General features: G+C 44.0%; 1 protein-coding gene across 1 annotated transcript in view; it reads left to right on the top strand.

Moving 5' to 3' along the window:
* LOC129713710 (guanylyl cyclase C-like) overlaps positions 1 to 20,008 on the top strand; it is a 54,813-nt gene that overhangs the window by 18,167 nt on the left and 16,638 nt on the right. Inside the window, exons 8-21 of the mRNA XM_055662960.1 lie at positions 796 to 931; positions 3,208 to 3,296; positions 4,608 to 4,722; positions 4,827 to 4,908; positions 6,555 to 6,660; positions 9,696 to 9,758; positions 11,269 to 11,340; positions 11,772 to 11,876; positions 12,271 to 12,357; positions 13,973 to 14,105; positions 15,733 to 15,870; positions 17,366 to 17,454; positions 18,047 to 18,138; positions 19,617 to 19,775. Coding sequence (XP_055518935.1) covers positions 796 to 931; positions 3,208 to 3,296; positions 4,608 to 4,722; positions 4,827 to 4,908; positions 6,555 to 6,660; positions 9,696 to 9,758; positions 11,269 to 11,340; positions 11,772 to 11,876; positions 12,271 to 12,357; positions 13,973 to 14,105; positions 15,733 to 15,870; positions 17,366 to 17,454; positions 18,047 to 18,138; positions 19,617 to 19,775 — 1,466 coding nt within the window. The remainder of the gene's footprint in view (positions 1 to 795; positions 932 to 3,207; positions 3,297 to 4,607; positions 4,723 to 4,826; positions 4,909 to 6,554; positions 6,661 to 9,695; positions 9,759 to 11,268; positions 11,341 to 11,771; positions 11,877 to 12,270; positions 12,358 to 13,972; positions 14,106 to 15,732; positions 15,871 to 17,365; positions 17,455 to 18,046; positions 18,139 to 19,616; positions 19,776 to 20,008) is intronic.

The following is a 20,008-nucleotide window of genomic DNA, read 5'->3' as shown; positions in this document are numbered from 1 at the left end:
GTAGACTGGATGCCTTACAGTGCTTTTAGTGCTAGACACCCGGGTTCGATCCCGACGACAGATGCTGCCTGTACGGAGTTTGTACCTTCTCCCCGTGATCTGCGAGGGTTTTCTCCGAGATCTTAGGTTACCTCCCACAGTCCAAAGACGTACAGGTTTGCAGGTTGATTGGCTTGGTGTAAATGTAAAATTGTCTCTAGTGTGTGTAGGGTAGCGTTGATGTGAGGCGATCGATGGTGGTCGGAGCGGACTCGGTGGGCCGAAGGGCCTGTTTTCGCGCAGTATCTCTAAAAAAAAAAGTTTTTTGAATACTTCTTCTAACTGTTGTTCAACTTGGAGGAGCACTGATTCAACAGCTGAGGGAGGGCAATAATCAGGGGAGGTGTCCCATCCCAAGGTTGACCTGATGCCATAAGATTGGGGGATTATAAAACTAAAATGTTTCATTATTAATGTTTAATGTTTTATGTGTCATTCTTAATTGTTACTGTGTGTCGTGTTGTTACTTGCGAGCGGAGCACCAAGGCAAATTCCTTGTATGTGTACATACTTGGCCGATCAACTTATTCATTCATTCATTCATGTGGGATTTGAGCGGAGCACAAATGCAAATTCCTTGTATGTGTACATACTTGGCCGATCAACTTATTCATTCAGTCGTGTAGGATTTGAGTAAAGCACATGTGATGCATAACATTCACTACTGCATGTTTATTTGATTGCTGTTAATCCTTAAACTATAATCAGTTTCATCGAGATCTTTTGTGGGCCACTGCAATAAAACTTTTGTTTCAGGAGAATAACGACTACCTGAGCGGGTACTCGGAAGCTGTAAAACTCTTTGGGTCTGTTCTCAATGATTTTCTGACCAGGAATCAGACCCCCACCCGGGACAACTTCCGGCAAAGTTTTCGTAATACCTCTTTCACAGGTAATAGCGGACGTTTTTTTTACACTGAGCGTGATGGGAAGTGGTAGGAGACAGGACAGATCTGGACAGGACAGGACAAATCTGAGGAAGGACATTATTGCCATAGAGGGAGTGCAGAGAAGGATCACCAGACTGATTCCTGGGATGTCAGGACTGTCTTATGAAGAAAGACTGGATAGACTTGGTTTATACTCTCTAGAATTTAGGAGATTGAGAGGGGATCTTATAGAAACTTACAAAATTCTTAAGGGGTTGGACAGGCTAGATGCAGGAAGATTGCTCCTGATGTTGGGGAAGTCCAGGACAAGGGGTCACAGTTTAAGGATAAGGGGGAAATCCTTTAAAACTGAGATGAGGAGAACTTTTTTCACACAGAGAGTGGTGAATCTGTGGAACTCTCTGCCACAGAGGGTAGTTGAGGCCAGTTCATTGGCTATATTTAAGAGGGAGTTAGATGTGGCCCTTATGGCCAAGGGGATCAGAGGGTATGGAGAGAAGGCAGGTACGGGATACTGAGTTGGATGATCAGCCATGATCATATTAAATGGCGGTGCAGGCTCGAAGGGCCGAATGGCCTACTCCTGCACCTAATTTCTATGTTTCTGTTTCTAGGACAGTGAATGACAAAAGGGAACAGAGAGAGAAAAGTGGAGGAAGAAGGGAATAGAGGCAAGAATTAGGGACCAAAGGGAAGAGAGGCCATGAACCGTACTTATCGTAACACAGATGGGCATTTGGTCCATTGGAACCATGTCGACTCCCAGAAGCACAATCCCTCTCCTGTGGCCCTGTATGTTTGTTATTCTCTCTATTCTGCCTTTGATCCTTTTTGCCACTTATTTATACTAAGGGAGCAATTTGCAGCAAAGATCCTATAGCGGAGCAAGATAGACCACTCCTGCTAAATGCAATGGGCTGACGTGTAGTACGCAACGAAGCGGAACGTGGGCCTTTTTTTCATCCATTTCCGTAACCGGACCCGACCCGACTCGCAGTGTAATCAACGTTGCGGGGGAACAGTTTGTGTTAATAAATTAAAATTCTGAAAATGAGGAGAAGATTTTTACCAAATAACTTTTATTTTTACGAGGATGTTTCCGTAACCAGCTTCCGTCTCTGCACTAGTATCTTTGCTCCGCTGTGACGGGATCTTTGGTGCGGAGACGGAAGCCGGTTACGGAAATGGGGCTGAAAGTTACCCATGAATCTGCCCATGACCGTACTACGTCTTTTTCGTCAAGTGGGCTATCTTGCTCGCTGTAGGATCTTTGATTTGCAGTAGCCAATCAACACATCTGCAGATCCCTGGGAGGTGGGAGGTAGTTGGAGATCTGACATGCAAAAAAATGGAAACAGCACCAGACAAAGGAGTTTTAAAATACATGTGGGCAGATACATGGATAAGAAAGATTTAGAAGGACATACTGCAGGCAAACACAGGATTAGTGTAGATCAGTTGGGTTAAAAGGCCTGTTTCCATGCGGTATCATTGTACAAATCTCTATGAAGTCAGGATTGAACTGGAGCCCTTGGGTTTGTGAGGTAGCAATGCTAATTGCTAATTGCTGTGTTACCATGGACAAAGAGATGGGAGACAGGGGGATGGAGGGAAAGAGTGGGAATGGAAGGTGAGAAAGCAAGGAAATAGAGAGAAGGAGGGAAAAGAGAGCAAGGAATGCAGGGTACTGGAAGCAAGAGGAAAATGGAGGCCTTTGGGGATCACAATAGAAAAGCCATCTCATATTTTGCTTGTGGTCCGCATATTGATTTCTCTCACTTCAGGTAGCCCCGGCATTCCCTCTCTCTCTACCCCACCCAAGTGGGACCAGCTTCTTATTTTCACCCTACAAACAGCCTGTTTCCTTTATCATCATTACTTTTTTTTGCAGATCTTTCATTCATTGTTCTTTATCTCCCCACATCGCCATCTATATCCCTCGTTCCCCTTACCCCTAACCAGTCTGAAGAAGGGTCTCGACCCAAAACGTCACCCATTCCTTGTCTCCAGAGATGCTGCCTGTCGCGCTGAGTTACTCCAGCATTTTGTGTCTATCATCGGTTGAAACCAGCATTTGCAGTTCCTTCGCACACAAATAGTTTTGGGGAATGGTGTGGATGAAAGGTATAAGGACATGACAAGACAGAAAAGTAGTATGAGAATAAATGTACAGAATGTAGATGAATGAGATTGAAAGAGACAAAAATGGTAGATAGAGTATAAATGTAATAATAATAAATGTATAAATGTATTACGTCAACTATTGGCTTGTTTGCAGGACTTGATGACAACCAAGTTTACCTGGATGAATATGGAGACCGAGACTTTAACCTGACTGTTCTGTACGCTTCAACCAAGACCACAACAGTAGGTTCTATACCTCAAATGAATTGGTCATCACAGGGATGACACACACGCGCGGGGTGGCATGGTAGCGCAGCTGTAGAGTTGCTGCCTTACAGCGCCGGACATAGGTTCGATCCCGACTACAGGTGCTTGTCTGTACGGAGTTTGTACGTTCTCCCCATGACTGCGTGGGTTTTCTCCGAGATCTTCGGTTTCCTCTCACACGCGAAAGACGTGCAGGTTTGTAAGATAATTGGCTTGGTACAAATGTAAATTGTCCACAGTATTTGTGCAGTGTTAATGTGCAGGGATCTGTGCAGACTGGGTGGGCTAAAGGGCCTGTTTCCATGCTGAATCTCTAAACTAAACACACATACACACATACATACATACACACACATACACACACCCACACACACACACACACACACACACACCCACACACACACACACACGCGCGCGCACACACACACACACGCGCGCACACACACACGCGCACACACACACGCGCGCGCACACACACACACACATACACACACACACACACACACACACACACACGCACACACACACACACACACACGCGCACACACACACACACACACACACACGCGCGCGCACATACGCACACACACACACACACACACACACACGCACACACACATACACCTGATCCACAGCAATGTCTCGCACACACTTATTCTCTGGCACATGGCTCCACCCGAACAACACTCACATTTAACTCCTTTCCACGCACCATCCACATGTGGGTTCACCACACTCTCTGCACCTGCTCCCACAAACTGTGCCAAAGCAGACCGGTGAAGAGCTGTAATGATGAATCTGCTGCCCTAGTCTGCCCTGGCATCAACACGTAAATTCTTATGCCAACCTTCAGTATAATCTTGTCTTGATGAGGATAAGCTCCAGCTTGGTCCAGTGGGGCAGAACAAGGAGAGCAGATGGACAAAGGGGAAGACTCATATCTGACGTTGTCAAATCAGCACTTTTGTAGCTGGGCTGCCTGTAATCATTTGGTTTGCTTGTAATCCCTAATTTCTCCAACTCTAGCAAACAAGGGACCCTACATGGAAATATTCACAGGCTTGGTTCACAGGCTTACATCCGGGCATGTTGTACCCCTTCTGGACTTAGTATTGAATCCCCCAACTTCTGTTAACGTGATAGCTCTATCCATATCAAGACTGGCCATTATTTTTGTAAGTCATCCATCTGCTCAGCATTAAATTTCTATCATCCATTTGCCCATTTCGCCCGCTGCCTGTCTATTTCTACCTCACTTTTTCAAATGCTTTTCCCTTCTATTTTCAGTACGAGACATGGTTCATCTTTGACACCCAGAATAACCAAACAAATGTCTTTGAACTGGAGCCTGATTTTGCCTGGATGGATGGACTGCCTAGCAGTAAGCCGCTATCCACCTCAGGTAGGTCTTACCTCCAACCAGAGAATGCACTAAACCAGACTGGGCAATGCCGCCATGCTGCGCAGATTGATTGAAATTTGGTTTCACTTTAATTCCCTTTGCAGATAATGGCATGTTGGAGTACGCAGTGATCGGTCTGACAATCACCGTTGTGGTGGTGACACTGATCGCAATGGTTGTACTGCGGTGAGTAACAGCATTTCTACTTCAACGAAAGCTTTTCACTGTACAGTAAACAATAAACTTTTTTTTTTTATTTTTTTTTATTTCAAAATAGAGTTTATTCAAATAATAAATACATACAATATGTGAACCGTGCGAAAACAATCATCCGACATTTTCGGAGGCTATACAAATTGTTCAATACATTTCTCAAATCTGTCCCCCACCCGTGCCACTCATGTGGCCCCCTGGCGTGGGATACCTTCCCTTATTTTGAGAGGGGTCTCCACCATATCGTGCCCCCCCACCATGTCCAGAAGGGGAAGGACCCTAGACTGTGGTCCTCCCCCACCGAGCCTTGGCGTTGGCTGCACCGAGCTTCAGTCACGTACTCCTGCAGTCTACAGCGGGCCAGTCGGCAACATTCCCCGACGGACATCTTGCTCCGCTGGGTGGTGAACAACACTCAGGCAGACCAAAGAGCGTCTTTCACCGAGTTGATGACCGTCCAGCAGCACTCGATGTCAGTCTCTGAATGTGTCCCTGGGAACAGTCCGTCAATCACAGAGTCCTCATATCCCACAATAAACAATAAAGTAAACTGAACTGTGTGCAGAGGACAATGTGAACCACTGAAGGGTATTGTGGATGGGGTGAAGCATTACACCCCTCGTGTGATAAAGACTGCACTCGGATGGAATGGTGGCACAGTTAGGAGAGCTACTGCCTCAGTGTCAGAGACCCAGATTCATTCCTGACCTCAGGTGCTGTCCGTGTGGAGTCTTCCACCCTAATACCACAGGGTTTCCCCAGGGTGTTCTGTTTTATTCACATCCCAAAGATGCGTGGGTTGGTAGGTTGATTGGCCACTTGCTCTAGCTATGGGGAGAAATTTAAATGGGAATAATGTAGAATTAGCATCAATGTGTGGTTGGTGGGCAGCATGGACTCAGTGGACTTTACAGACTTGTTACTGCGCTATATCTTCCGATTTTTAATTTTTTTAATTTTTATTTTATTAGAAGTTAATACAGTACAAAACAATACAGTGGTACCTAATTTTAGGTGCCAACTATGTCATAACGTAATACATTCTACGTACAACCTCTAGTTTTATGTTTTTACAAAGGAAGTGAGAAAAACAAAAACTAAAAAAAATAGAGAGGAGAAAAAGAGGAAAAATAGATAGTAGAAAATAGAAAAACGTGAAGTGTGTATATAAGAAAAGAAAAAGTAGAAAGTAGAAATAGGAGAAAAAGACCCTTAAAAAAGAAATTTTCAAATCTTTGTTCGGAGATGTAAATCTATCCACGACCTGACCTGGAATCAGTAATCTTTACGGTACTGCTGCATCACATGATTCCAAAAAGTCGATGAAAGGGGACCAACTCCTTAAGAATTGGTCATATTTATCTATTGGTCGGAGTCTCATTTCTTCAAGGTGTGCTATGTCCATCATATTCCTAATATATATCTTGCTATGACTGTATGACTGACTATATAACACAATGATATCTTGTTGTTCTTGACAACTTACCTCATACTAAGATTCAGCTGAGATTGTTCTCTGACCTCCTCTGGGCATTTCCTCCGGTTCCCTTGGCCTGGGAATTATTTTGTTGCTGCTCCACATTTACCATCAAATTGACCAAATAACGTTTTGCCAACAGGAAGTACAGAATGGAACGGAAAATCCGTCTGAAGAAATGGTCGCACATTTCGAGCGATCGGATCGTTCCGTTGGAAGTAGCCGAACACAGCTACATCAACCTGAAGGTAATTTTACACACGTGTTCACGGACAGAACACTGACCCTGCTAGAATATCCAAGATGCGCAGTCTCTGATCTGTGCTGGGACATCTGGTCAACTATAAGTGACAATAGTCAACTATAAATGATATCTGGAAGAAATGCGACTCCTTCCAGCAGGTAAAGCAGACCAATTCTTATTGATTTGGTCTCCTTTTATCGATTTCTTACAAGCATATGGTGCAACACAACCATAGAAATAAAATATTTTAGACTCAGGTGGCGAGTGGCCTGGAACATAAAATAGGTATATAGCTTTCAATCTCCTTTTTCCTTTTATTCTTTTATTTATTTATTTTTTTTTTTCATCTCTTTCTCCTTCTTCTTCTCCTTTCTTCTTCCTTCTTTTGGACTATTTTTCTATCTCACGCACCACTTATGTCAATCTCTTCTTTTCTACTCTTTTCTTCCTTATTCCTGTTTAGCGATTAAATTAAAAAAGAAGAAGTTGTATATGAAATGTAACGTGTCAATAAGTATTAGGTACTTACTTCAAACAAACAAAAAACCAAAAGAGAAAAAAAACTATAAATGACCTAGAAAGTGACCTGGAAACATCAACTATAAATAACCTAGAAAGTGGGGAGCAATGAAATGTAAACAGGTATCCTCTTCCTCACCTGATGTCCCATTGTGAGGTCCCAATGGGTACCAAGAGGATAAGGAATGTATCCTCAACAACAGTCATTTTTTCAATAGACAATAGACAATAGGTGCAGGAGTAGGCCATTCGGCCCTTCGAGCCAGCACCGCCATTCAATGTGATCATGGCTGATCATCTCTAATCAGTACCCCATTTCTGCCTCCTCCCATATCCCCTTCCTCTGCTATTTTTAAGAGCCCTATCTAGCTCTCTCGTGAAAGCATCCAGAGAACCGGCCTCCACCGCCCTCTGAGGCAGAGAATTCCACAGACTCACCACTCTCTGTGAGAAAAAGTGAGAAGTGAGTTTTGTTGCACTCTCCTTGCCATGTGAGTGCAACAAAAGTCTTTTCAATAAGTTAGTGACTGTGGATGGTTTCCAAAGTTTATTCCAATAAGAATGATAAAATTCTACGAATGATAAAAATGGATAAAAACGTCATAAATCTTCCCCAATCTGTTGCGTCAACTTGAATGCTCAAGTAATTTCCTGAGGTTGTCATTTGTGATGATTCTGTTGAAGATATCCGTTGTGACCTGAGTCAGTCTCAGAGGCAGTCACGGTGGCGCAGCGGTAGAGTCGCTGCCTTACAGCAAAATGCAGCGCCGGAGACCCGGGTTCGATCCCGACTACGGGTGCTGTCTGTATGGAGTTTGTACATTCTCCCCGTGACCTGCGTGGGGTTTTCTCCGAGATCTTCCGTTTCCTCCCACATTTCAAAGACGTACAGGTTTGTAGATTAATTGGCTTGATAAATGTAAAAATTGTCCAGTATTAAATTGTCCAACTTCCAGTATAGTCCCTGGTGGACCATTCGGAAGGTACAAGGTACAAGGTACAAGGTCTGATGCTGAAGCTTGCTGGTATAAAAGTCTTGATTCATCAAGATTGTAATCGTATCAATTTTACCACCCACTCTGTACCACAATTTACGGTGGCAAATTAACCTACCACCAGGCATGTGTTTGACAATAGACAATAGACAATAGATGCAGGAGTAGGCCATTTGGCCCTTTGAGCCAGCACCGCCATTCAATGTGATCATGGCTGATCATCCCCAATCAGTACCCCGTTCCTGCCTTAACCCCATATCCCCTGACCCCGCTATTTTTAAGAGCCCACTCTAGCTCTCTCTTGAAAGCATCCAGAGAACCGGCCTCCAACGCCCTCTGAGGCAGAGAATTCCACAGACTCACCACTCTCTGTGAGAAAAAGTGTTTTCTCGTCTCCGTTCTAAATGTCTTACTCCTTATTCTTAAACTGTGGTCCCCTGGTTCTGGACTCCCCCAACATCGGGAACATGTTTCCTGCCTCTAGCGGGTCCAAGCCCTTAACAATCTTGTATGTTTCAATGAGATCCCCCTCATCCTTCTAAACTCAAGTTTGGGTGTTGGGACGTAAGAGGAAACTGGAACCCTGGAGGAATGTCAGGATTGTATCCAAGTCGCTGGAGTTAGGAGGCAGCAGCTCTACGAGCTGCACCACTGTGCTGCCCACCAAGGCTTCAAGCAATTTAAGGTTGAGAAGAGCACAGCAAAGCCTCACAAACAACAATGATATTGATGACCAGTTTGTGGATAAGGGCTGAAGCAACAACTTCAGTTCTGTTCCCTGGCCATGGGATTGTTGATGCGGAGATGAAAGCACCAAGATAATGGTTTTTTAATTTAAAAAAAAATAATTAATTTATTAGAAGCAAATGTACAAAAATATAACCAGCGGCATATGACATAATACAGTTATTGTACAGCTTCAATTCTGATTTTAGCTATAGTCCAGAGAAAAGAAGAAAGAAAAAGCAAGAGAGAGGAAAAGTGGAATGTGCAAGGATAGAACCCCTACTACCAAAGTGGTGTAGACAAAGAGTATGTCTTAGAATAATGTAGCCAAGATAATGTCTTAGAATAATACAGCAACCAGCCAAACTTGCCAATGCTGACCAAGATGCCCCGTCTACACCAGTCTTACCTGCCCGCATTTGGCTCATATCCCTTGAAACCTATCCTATCCATTTGAGTTAATGCGTTTGAGTGAATATATCTTTTGAAAGGTGGAACCTCCAACTCTGCCTCAAGATGCTTTGGATTTCCTCAGTGTGGGATAATCTAACTGTTGTCACATCTAAGTTCCATAATGAACAATAATAGACACACAGTGCTGGAGTAATTCAGTGGGTCAAGCAGCATCTCTGGAGAACATGGGAACCGAAGAAGGGTCCAAAGCCAAAACGGAACCTATCCATGTTCTCCAGAGATGCTGCCTGACCAGTTGAGCTACTTAGTGTCTTTTTTTTAAAAACCGGCATCTGTAGTTTCTTGTATGCACAATGAACAATCTATTTTGTCTTTTTTTCTCCAGATTGAAGAAGATAAGAGAAAAGATAACTTTGTGCCGATATTGAGAGCAAAATATGACAAAAAGGTATTAAATCTTGTTTTTAACATTGTCGTCCAGTGCTCAAATTGACTACACCCCTCCTTAACTCTGGTCTTAATACATCTCTGGGATTTATCTATCTAAACCTCTCTTCTTCTCCTTTTTGTCTGCTGCTCTTTGACAACGTTCTTGATCATCTGTCTGTATATTTTTTTCAATCTGAAGAAGGGTTCTGACCTGAAATGTCATCTATGTGTATTCACTGGAGTTTAGAAGGATGAGTAGTTATCTCATAGAAACATATAAAAATTATAAAAGGACTGGACAAGCTAGATGCATGAAAAATGTTCCCAATGTTGGGCGAGTCCAGAACCAGGGGCCACAGTCTTAGAATAAAGGGGAGGCCATTTAAGACTGAGGTGAGAAAAAACTTTTTCACCGAGAGAATTGTGAATTTATGGAATTCCCTGCCACAGAGGGAATCACTGGATGGATTTAAGAGATAGTTAGATAGAGCTCTAGGGGCTAGTGGAATCAAGGGATATGGGGAGAAGGCAGGCACGGGTTAATGATTGGGGATGATCAGCCATGATCACAATGTATGGCGGTGCTGGCTCAAAGGGCCGAATGGCCTCCTCCTGCACCTATTTTCTATGTTTCTATGTTTCTCCAGAGATGCTGCCTGCCCCCGCTGAGTTACTTCAGCAATTTGTGTCTATCCTCACTTTAAACAAGCAGATTGGGAGATACTTTTCAATCTGTCAAGAAGTTGGTTTATCACCCGTAAACCAGCACCTGTAGTGTTTTGTCTCTACGGGCAATAAGACTGGTCAGTAGTCTGAAAGTGAGCTTTAAAAAGCAAAGCGGAAATCCGGCACAATTTTGTCAGAACCTTTTTTGTCGCAGTAGGTTGTCGAAAGCGTCCAACATGTTGAATATTCAGTGGTGACCAGAGAAAGGTACAACTCTTTGGGCGACTACTCACGACCATACAGGCGTCGCGTGTCGACATGGCCGTGAGTAGTCGCCCAAAGAGTCGTACCTTTTTCTGGTCGTCGCTGGATATTCAACATGTTGGAAATTTTCGGCAACCTGTTGCAACTATGACGGGTGCTGGAAAGTCGCCGAGAAAATCGTGTAAGTGGGAACAGGCCCTTTAACATAGAAACATAGAAACATAGAAATTGGGTGCAGGAGTAGGCCATTCGGCCCTTCGAGCCTGCACCGCCATTCAATATGATCATGGCTGATCATCCAACTCAGTATCCCGTACCTGCCTTCTCTCCATACCCTCTGATCCCCTTGGCCACAAGGGCCACATCTAACTCCCTCTTATATATAGCCAATGAACTGGCCTCAACTACCCTCTGTGGCAGAGAGTTCCAGAGATTCACCACTCTCTGTGTGAAAAAAGTTCTCCTCATCTCGGTTTTAAAGGATTTCCCCCTTATCCTTAAGCTGTGACCCCTTGTCCTGGATTTTGGTTGTAAAATAAAATCTAACTCGCAGGCCTGAACTTTGATGAAATATTTTTTTCTCTCCTCCTCTTATCCAGATTGTTATTTTGAAGGAACTGAAGCACAAAGATGGCAACTTTACTGTGAAGCAAAAAATTGAACTTAACAAGGTGAGTCTGGTTAACTCAGTACCATCTCCAAATACTCTGGAAGGCATGTGTAACAAATAAATTAAATGAGGAAAGAAGGATCCTGACCCGAAACGTCACCCATTCCTTCTATCCAGAGATGCTGATAGTCCCGCTGACTTTAGTTTAGTTTAGTTTAGTTTCGAGATACAGCATGGAATCAGACCCTTCAACCCACCAAGCTCAATTACACCCTGTTATTACTTCTTCTCTCGTGTGGCTTGCACAGCCTAAAGTTGTTGGACAACTTGTTCTATTTGATCTTCCGTTTGTGCACGTCGAGTTGATTGCATTAGTTGAAACAGGATGGATCACATGAAGGTTGCAATCTTCCACCCCCCTGATATTACTAATATTACTAATATTACTAATCAGCTGGTTACAAAATCCTAAGTGAAAGTTCTTTATTTCAGTTGCTCCAAATCGATTACTATAATTTAATCAAGTTCTATGGGACGGTGAAGATCGATATGGAGATATTCAAGGTGATTGAGTACTGTGAGCGAGGATCACTGAGGGTAAGTCAGACACATTTCCTTCATCGTCACTACAGCAAATAATCGGAGCTAGGTGAATTGGAATATCGGATATCTGGGACCTCTGCAGGAATTTCCAGCTTCCTTTCTTTGTTGCAGAAGGAGGGAGTTAAAGGCCTGTCCCACTTACGTGATTTTTTTTCGGCGACTTGGCGGCACTCGTCAGAGTCGCAGCGGGTGGCCAAAAATTTTCAACATGTTGAAAATCCAGCGGCGACCAGAAAGAGATGCGACTCTTTGGGCGACTACTCAAGACCATACAGGCGTCATCCCCGCGACATGTCGCTTCTGGAACCTAGTTTGGTTAATCGGTCTCCACAATGGTTATTAGCCCTGCCTGTTGTGCAGTTTTGATTCTCTGCCTTGTTTCTATCAGGATGTTTTGAATGATACAATATCATATCCCGATGGGACTTTTATGGATTTGGAGTTCAAGGTATCGGTCATGTATGACATTGCAAAGGTGAGAGTGATTGCTTGGTTATGAGGAGATGCTTTAGGCTCCAGTTCAGTCCAAGATTGAAAATAGACAATCAATAATTCAATGATTCAATTTTCTCACTTTTCCTCAACATCAATCCAATCAAACATCATTTGTAATTAAATTTGTTCTGGCGATTTCTTAAATAATTTCATTGCAAACTAGAATAAGTCAAACCTTTTCTTCCTGCTTACTGTCTATGCGTATTTACCTGTTTTTTTTTTTGTATGAGTTTGTGTGTTTGTGTGGGTGAAAGATTCATGGAGCCATGGGCTACTTTTTCACACAGATGATGGTATTTATGAGGAATGAGCTGCAGAGGAGGTAGACAAAAAATGCTGGAGAAACTCAGCGGGTGTGGCAACATCTATGGAGAGAAGGAAATAGGCAACGTTTCGGGTCGAGACCCTTCTTCAGACTGATGTCGGGGGTGGGGGCGGGAAAGAGAATGGAAGTAGGCGGACACAGTAGGACTTGTGAGAGAACTGGGAAGGGGGAGGGGAAGGAGGGAGAAAGCAAGGGCTGTCTAAAATTAGAGAAGTCAAAGCTCATACCGCTGGGGTGCAAACCAAAGATCTTTGGTGCAAACTACCCAAGTGAAATATGAGATGCTGAGGTCCTGAGGTGTAGTTGAGGTAGATACAATAACAATGTTTAAACGTTTTTAAACAGGTCCATGGATAGGAAAAGTTGAGAGTGATATGGACCAAAGGTGGGCAATGGGACCAGTGTAGATGGGGCTGGGCATCTTGGTCGTCATGGGCGAGTTGGGCCGAAGGGCCTGTTTCTGTCCTGTATGATTCTATGACCATCTTATGAAAGATTTAAAGGCAGCATAGATTTAATATGGAACATATAAGCTCCCACTGCGCTATCTTATCAAATATTCCAAGGGCAGATTCAACACAGTTTAAAACTAATTCAAGTTCCCTCGGCAATATCACATGAGACTTTCCTAGGTTCCCAGGGCAGATTAGGCAGAGCAGCACAACACACGTCAAGAGGCAAACAATTAACTGTACAGTCAAATGTAAAATAGTCAACTAATAGAGCTAACACGTTGCATCACATATCTTCACATCAAATATCCTGCATCACATCAAGTATCATCTATCATGTCACATATTTTTATTTTTATTTTATTTTATTTATTTGATTTATTCCGAACAAGTAAAGACATTAAAGACATTAATAGTAACAAAATCGAAATTATCAAACAATTGGACATTACAATCAATATTTACAAGCAATGAAAAGAACAAAAAGCAAATTTCCAATGTCCAACTCTGTGTCTGTACAAGCTCGAAAAGGAGTGAGAGGAAGAATAACATTAAATCTCACCCCTTTTCCCCAACACTTTTACCATATTTAAAAATCAATTAATTAATAATAATAATACTACCCCAGGCAATTTCCCATAATACCTACAGACATATATATACATACAACTATTATACACATACAAACTTCATATATCACATGTCACAATTTTCAGGAGCTACTTTCAAAGCCTACACAGTACTGCATTGTGTTTACATGGATGTTTCATGCTGAACTCATTGAATTCGTAACTAATATATTGGACTTTATTTTTAAGGGTATGTCATATCTACATTCAAGCCACCTAGAAGTGCATGGGAATCTAAAATCGACGAATTGCGTGGTGGACAGTCGGATGGTTGTGAAAATTACTGACTTTGGGTGTAATACCATTGTTATGCCACAGAAAGGTGAACTTTTTGTTCCAATCAAAAATATTTATTCAAATATTAAAATAATATATACAGTACAGTAAAAAACAAAGCCGAACCCACCACCATAAAACACGACAAACGTTAAACTGTGATACAACTATCTTACACTCCTTGTCAAGGATGCATTCAACCCCCCGTGATGCCCAACGGTCCTGGAAATCCCCCAGGGCGGAGTCCCTCGCTAATACCACCCAGGTACAGACGTAACCCCGGAAGTCAAGTCAAGTCAAGTTTATTTGTCACATACACATACGAAATGTGCAGTGAAATGAAAGTGGCAATGCTCGTGGACTTTTGTGCAAAAGACAAACAACAAAACAACCAAACAAATTATAAACACAATCATAACACACATATTATTTTACATAATAAATAATGGAAGGAAAAACGTTCTGTAGAGTTAGTCCCTGGTGAGATAGGCGTTTACAGTCCGAATTGCCTCTGGGAAGAAACTCCTTCTCAACCTCTCCGTTCTCACTGCATGGCAACGGAGGCGTTTGCCTGACCGTAGCAGCTGGAACAGTCCGTTGCAGGGGTGGAAGGGGTCTCTCATGATTTTGTTTGCTCTGGAGTTGCACCTCCTGTTGTATAGTTCCTGCAGGGGGGTGAGTGAAGTTCCCATAGTGCGTTCGGCCGAACGCACTACTCTCTGCAGAGCCTTCTTGTCCTTGGCAGAGCAATTCCCAAACCAGATGGTAATGTTCCCGGACAAGATGGTTTCCACCGCCGCTGCGTAGAAGCACTGGAGGATCCTCGGAGACACTCTGAATTTCCTCAATTGCCTGAGGTGGTAAAGGCGCTGCCTTGCCTTACTCACGAGTGCTGAGGCGTGTGATGCCCATGTCATATCCTCAGAGATGTGGACTCCCGGGCCAGACGTAACCCCGGAAAAGGGGTAAGCAGCCGGCTCGGGCAAAGCCCTCTTCCGTCTGGCGCCGTGACTTGTGGATGACCAGCTTGGCCAGGCCCAGGAGCAACCCAACCTGGACATTCTCGGCCCTACCCTCTCCCCTACGCACAGGGTGTCCAAAGATGAGGATGGTGGATGAGAAGTGCAAGGAGCAGGCCCCTTTAGATAATGGAACAGGGGCCAGAAAGGTGAACTTGGGAAAGTTTAAGAATGGAAAAGACAGGGTGGTTCGTTTTGTCATTCGCTTACATAAGATTATAAAAAAAATCCAAGCTGATTTACAAGGGACAGAGAAAGAGCTGGCCAACAAGTAGGGGGAATCTTGGTGGCTGACCAGAGTCTTAGTTCAAAAGTTGAAAGATCTTAAGTGGTGGGTGGAGGAGAGATGGTACGGAGCAGTGTAATGAAGAGTCTGGATGATGGAAGGTTCTGCTGTGTGTGAGGTAAGTTGACCTAAAGCCAGGGAAGGGGAGGATAGACACATGGTTGAGATAAGGAGAAAAGGAGAAGGTGACAATTCAGGTAGTGAGACCCTTCTGATGTCTGAAGATGGGTCTCCACCCGAAACGTCACCTATTCCTTTTCTCCAGAGATGCTGTCTGACCTGCTGAGATACTCCAGCTTTTTGTGTCTATCTTCAAGATGCAGAATGTGTTCATTTACGTACTTTCTTCCTCCGACCTCTACTGCTAGGTCTGTGGACAGCCCCCGAACACCTGCGGAAGGAGGGAGTATCTCAGAAAGGTGACACGTACAGTTATGGAATCATAGGTCAGGAGATCATCCTTCGAAAGGATACCTTCCATACTCGAGCATGTAGCAATCCAGCAGGTAATTCATGTCATGTGCTTAAATGTAATTCTGCCTCTGGAATATCACAAATATCAACTGTTACCCCCCCGCCACAAATATCAACATGGTCCCCCCCCCGCCACGGGTACCATGTAATCCCGTGCTACCTGCTCCACGGTCGGATAGTCGGCGACTAAACTGTCTCCCCCACCTGGTTTGCCAGGTGAAGAGGGGGCTGTGGACAAGACCTGTGGACAAGGACAAGGGTGGATAAACTTCTAGCGAGCCAACGGCCATCCGCACTTCAGTAGGATTTGCGATCACTGCCGTACATAGCATTGTAAGGAATGGTGATAAAGCACGCACACCAAAATCCTATACTTCCAGCGGCGGAGGTCCGCAGGAACTGGAGGACAGAGATGTGTAGTGCGTCCGTCACCGTTCCCATTGGAAAACAGCACCTCTGCGTCGCTAATGTTTTCAACTATGATGATGATATTTGATGCATACTATAATGGCTGTTGATGGACACAAAGTAACTCAATGGGTTGGGCAGCATCTCCGGAGAAAAAGGATGGGTGATGCTTCGGGTCGGGACCCTTCTTCAGAGCAGTGGTATGTTTAGGTTTCTCCGTGACTATTTACCACGTCATTCTAAACGGTGGTCAGGTTAGAGTTTCTGCAAGCTGTTGTAAACTTGTTAGTTATCACTGGCAAAGTCACCAATGTGCTTGCACCGTCACCATTGGCGTCAACTTGATTATTATTGTAACGCAATGGAGAATCTGAGAATTATTTTTATTTTATTTTTATAGATAGATTTTATAGATAGATAGATAGATAGATAGATAGATAGATAGATAGATAGATAGATAGATAGATAGATAGATAGATAGATAGATCCTTTATTGTCATTCAGACCTTTAGGTCTGAACAAAATTATGTTGCCTGCAGTCATACACAGAATCAATAATAACAAAACATACAATAAACACAAATTAAACATCCACCACAGTGAGTTCACCAAGCACATCCTCACTGTGATGGAGGCAAAGTCTTAGTCTCCGTCTCTTCCCTCCTTGGTCAAGTGGGCCAATATTTTACTAGAAGCAATTGTACAAGGAGAAAGTAATCGACATGACAATGATACAATTTTCGTACAGCTTCAGTTTTTACATTTTATAAACTACTAAGTAACTCGGAAAAAAGAAAAAAGGAAAGAAGGGAAAGGAAGAAGAAAGGAAAAAGAAAAGAAAGAATTCCGAAAAAGATACAAAAAAGAAAAAAAGAAAACCCCCTGAACTAACGAAGAAGTGAAAAAAGAAGCGGAGATATATCCCACTGCCCTTCCCTACACCCGCTCACCCGACCCTAGCGTCGGTTTTGAATTTGTGTTCGAATCAGAGAACTCTAATCCACAAACATGAGAAGATTGAAGCCCTTGGAGCAAAGAGTTTACTGACGCTATGAATTATGAACCCTTCCATTGTTGCTCAGATGGTAAATGGATTGTTTGTTTTTATTGTTCGTCCAGAGAAATTGAAGAGGGTGATTATGGCAAATGAATCTGTTCCACTTCGACCCAGTCTTCCCCTGGAGACGGCCACGGACAGAGAACTGGAGGTAAAAGCAATGAGAAGTTTGAGACAAAAGGTAGACAAAAATGCTGGAGAAACTCAGCGGGTGAGGCAGCATCTGTGCAGCGAAGGAATAGGTGAGGTTTTGGGTCGAGACTCTTCTTCAGACCCAACCCGAAACACCACCTATTCCTTCACTCCATAGATGCTGCCTCACCCGCTGAGTTTCTCCAGCATTTTTGTCTACCTTCGATTTTTCCAGCGTCTGCAGTTCCTTCTTAAAGGAGAAGTTTGAGACATCTCAGTCCCAATGGGTTCAGAGCTGATTAACCCATTAAATCAGAAACTGATTAGGTTTCTGTCTCTATGACTTCAGGTCGGTTGATCCAGCATCACAATGTGGTTGGGATAACTCCATGACCTCCCCACCCTCGAGACTTTTGTTGTCCCCGAGTTTGGAGTAGACTAATCCGACGTCTGGCTGCAATCTAGCCTGTCCCGTCCCATCCCCCCCCTGCCCCCCCCCCCCCCCCCCCCCCCCCCCCCCCCCCCCCCCCCCCCTCCGAAAACAGTTCTCATTAACTCCAAGTGGGCCAATATTTCACTGTTCATACTATTCATGTATTTTCGTGTTCCAGGTGTATGGGCTGATCAAGAACTGCTGGGACGAAGATCCAGAAAAAAGACCAGACTTCAAGAAAATTGAGGCCACACTGGTCAAAATATTCAGGTTAGTGGAGTTAAGGATGCAGCTTGTACATGAGCACACAATATCTGCACCCAGGATGAGAGACGATATATCTCAGAGTTGGGGAAATCCAGAATTGTGTATGAAGCAATTGGCATAGGAACAGGAACGAGCCAATACTTCACGCCAGACTTTTGCACCGTCTAATAAAATCATGGGTGATCATCCAGTATCTTCCACCCCAGGTACTTGCAGTGGATTTGTAACACTTGATAATCTGGCTTGACAAAGTCTATCATAATCATAATCGTACTTTATTAGCTAAATATGTTTTGCAAAATATGAGGAATTTGATTTGCCACACAGTCATACTAATAAAAAGCAACAAAACACACAAAATACATTTTTACATAAACATCCGCCATAGAGACTCCTCCACATTCCTCACTGTGATGGAAAGTGACAAAAAGGTCCATCTCTTCCCTTCTTTGTCCAGACTTCTCATTGCTTTTACCTTCGGTTCTCTATCCGTGGCCGTCTCCAAAGGAAGACTGGGTCGAAGTGGAAGGGATTCATTTGCTATCATCACCCTCTTCAACTTCTCTGGAGATGAGAGTTGAATTTAGTGGTCCACCAACACCCATCCCCCACCGCGCACAATACACGCGCACACACTCACAAGCGCACATGCACACACACACGCACACACACACACGCACACACACACTCGCACACACACTTGCACACACGCACACAGACACACGCACACGCACACACCACACACACACACACGCATGCACACATGCACACACACACACACACACACGCCCACACACCCACACACACACACACACATGCACACACACACGCACACACACACAACACACACACACACACACACACACACACACACACACACACACACACACACACACACACACACACACACACGCACACACACACACACGCACACACACACACACACACACACACACACACACACACACACACACACACACACACACACACACACACACACACACACACACACACACACACACACACACACACACACACACACACACAGTAGATATCCCTCATCACATATGCTCCCAACAGTTAACTCCCCCAAGCCTGCTGAGCTGGGATTTCTTAATTGGCATTCATTTTCCTCTGGCGCCTTGCTATAAATCTACCTTAAATTAAATCCTGATCCGCACTTGGGCTGAAGGGAACCTTCCCACCCCATGTCTTCTTGTTCTGGACTGAGAAACAGTCATTGACAATTTTCCAGTTTTAGCACCATTGGGAATTTGCTGGAAAAGCACGGTAAAGTGTGCAACGGTGGATGGTGGGGTGCCTCATGTCCATGTTCCTTTGATGGGGAGGGCAGTGCCCATGATGAGCGGATCTGAGTCCACCCTTCTCTGCAGCCTCTTGCGATCCCGTGCATTGGGATTGCCGCCACAGGCCATGATGATCCACGCTGGAATAAAAGCTGTTGTTGACTCTCTTTGCAGCACATTCCACAGTGAGACCAACAAGAGCTACATGGACACGCTGATCCGTCGGCTTCAGATGTACTCAAAGAACCTGGAGCACCTGGTGGAAGAGAGAACATTCCTGTACAAAGCTGAACGCGACAGGGCAGATGAGCTGAACTACATGCTACTTCCTAAGTGAGCAAGACGTCTACCAGACTGATCTTTCTCCTCGGTTTCTGATAGCATTACTGTGGATAATCATCTCTCCCGCCAGTTGGTGGTCTGCCATTCCATGTGCAGGTTTCAATGGTTAATCTTCATGTCTGATTAATTATCTAACTGTAGATAGACACAAAATGCTGGAGTAACTCAGCGGGACAGGCGGCATCTCTGGAGAGAAGGAATGGGTGACGTTTCGGGTCGACTAT

This window comes from Leucoraja erinacea, chromosome 37 (genome assembly GCF_028641065.1).
Source record: "Leucoraja erinacea ecotype New England chromosome 37, Leri_hhj_1, whole genome shotgun sequence".
Lineage (NCBI taxonomy): Eukaryota > Metazoa > Chordata > Chondrichthyes > Rajiformes > Rajidae > Leucoraja > Leucoraja erinaceus.
Note: the sequence above shows the minus strand (reverse complement) of the source record. Positions and strands in the feature narration are given on the sequence as shown.